General features: G+C 65.0%; 1 protein-coding gene across 1 annotated transcript in view; it reads right to left on the bottom strand.

The window, feature by feature from the left end:
- Positions 1-296, bottom strand: part of LOC104501973 (acid-sensing ion channel 4-like) — a gene marked incomplete at its 3' end in the record, with an annotated part of 732 nt that extends 436 nt beyond the window's left edge. Inside the window, 1 exon segment of the mRNA XM_010145872.1 lies at positions 1-296. Within this exon segment, the coding sequence (XP_010144174.1) occupies positions 1-296 (296 nt within the window).
- Positions 297-414: the final 118 nt, after the last annotated feature.

Below are 414 nucleotides of genomic sequence, written 5' to 3'. Positions count from 1 at the left end.
TCGGCCACCTGGTAGAGGAAGACTGAGAGGGAGAGGAGGAAGGCCAGGGCCCAGAGCGCCTGCCGAGTGCCCAGGCTGCCCTCCACGAAGATGTGGCTCAGCCCGTGCAGTGTGCAGCTGCTGGCAAAGGCCACGAAGTCTGTGGCTGCCCCTGCGTCCTCCTCCTCCTTCTCTTCATCCTCCTCCTGCCCATACAGGAACTCGTCTGCTCCGTCCTCTCCCCTCTCGGTGGCTGCAGCGTCTCTTGGTCCTTCCTCGCTGGAGAAGGAGATGGTGCAGAGTATCTGGAGAGGCATTGTCCAGCGTGGGGGTCCCAGGGGCAGCGTGGAGGTCCCAGCTCTGGCGTGGGGGTCCTGGCCCCTGTCCTGGGGGTCTTCGATGGTGGGTCGGTTCCTCAGGGTGTGGGTGAGGAGG

Source organism: Buceros rhinoceros, unplaced genomic scaffold (genome assembly GCF_000710305.1).
Source record: "Buceros rhinoceros silvestris isolate BGI_N320 unplaced genomic scaffold, ASM71030v1 scaffold25901, whole genome shotgun sequence".
Lineage (NCBI taxonomy): Eukaryota > Metazoa > Chordata > Aves > Bucerotiformes > Bucerotidae > Buceros > Buceros rhinoceros.
Note: the sequence above shows the minus strand (reverse complement) of the source record. Positions and strands in the feature narration are given on the sequence as shown.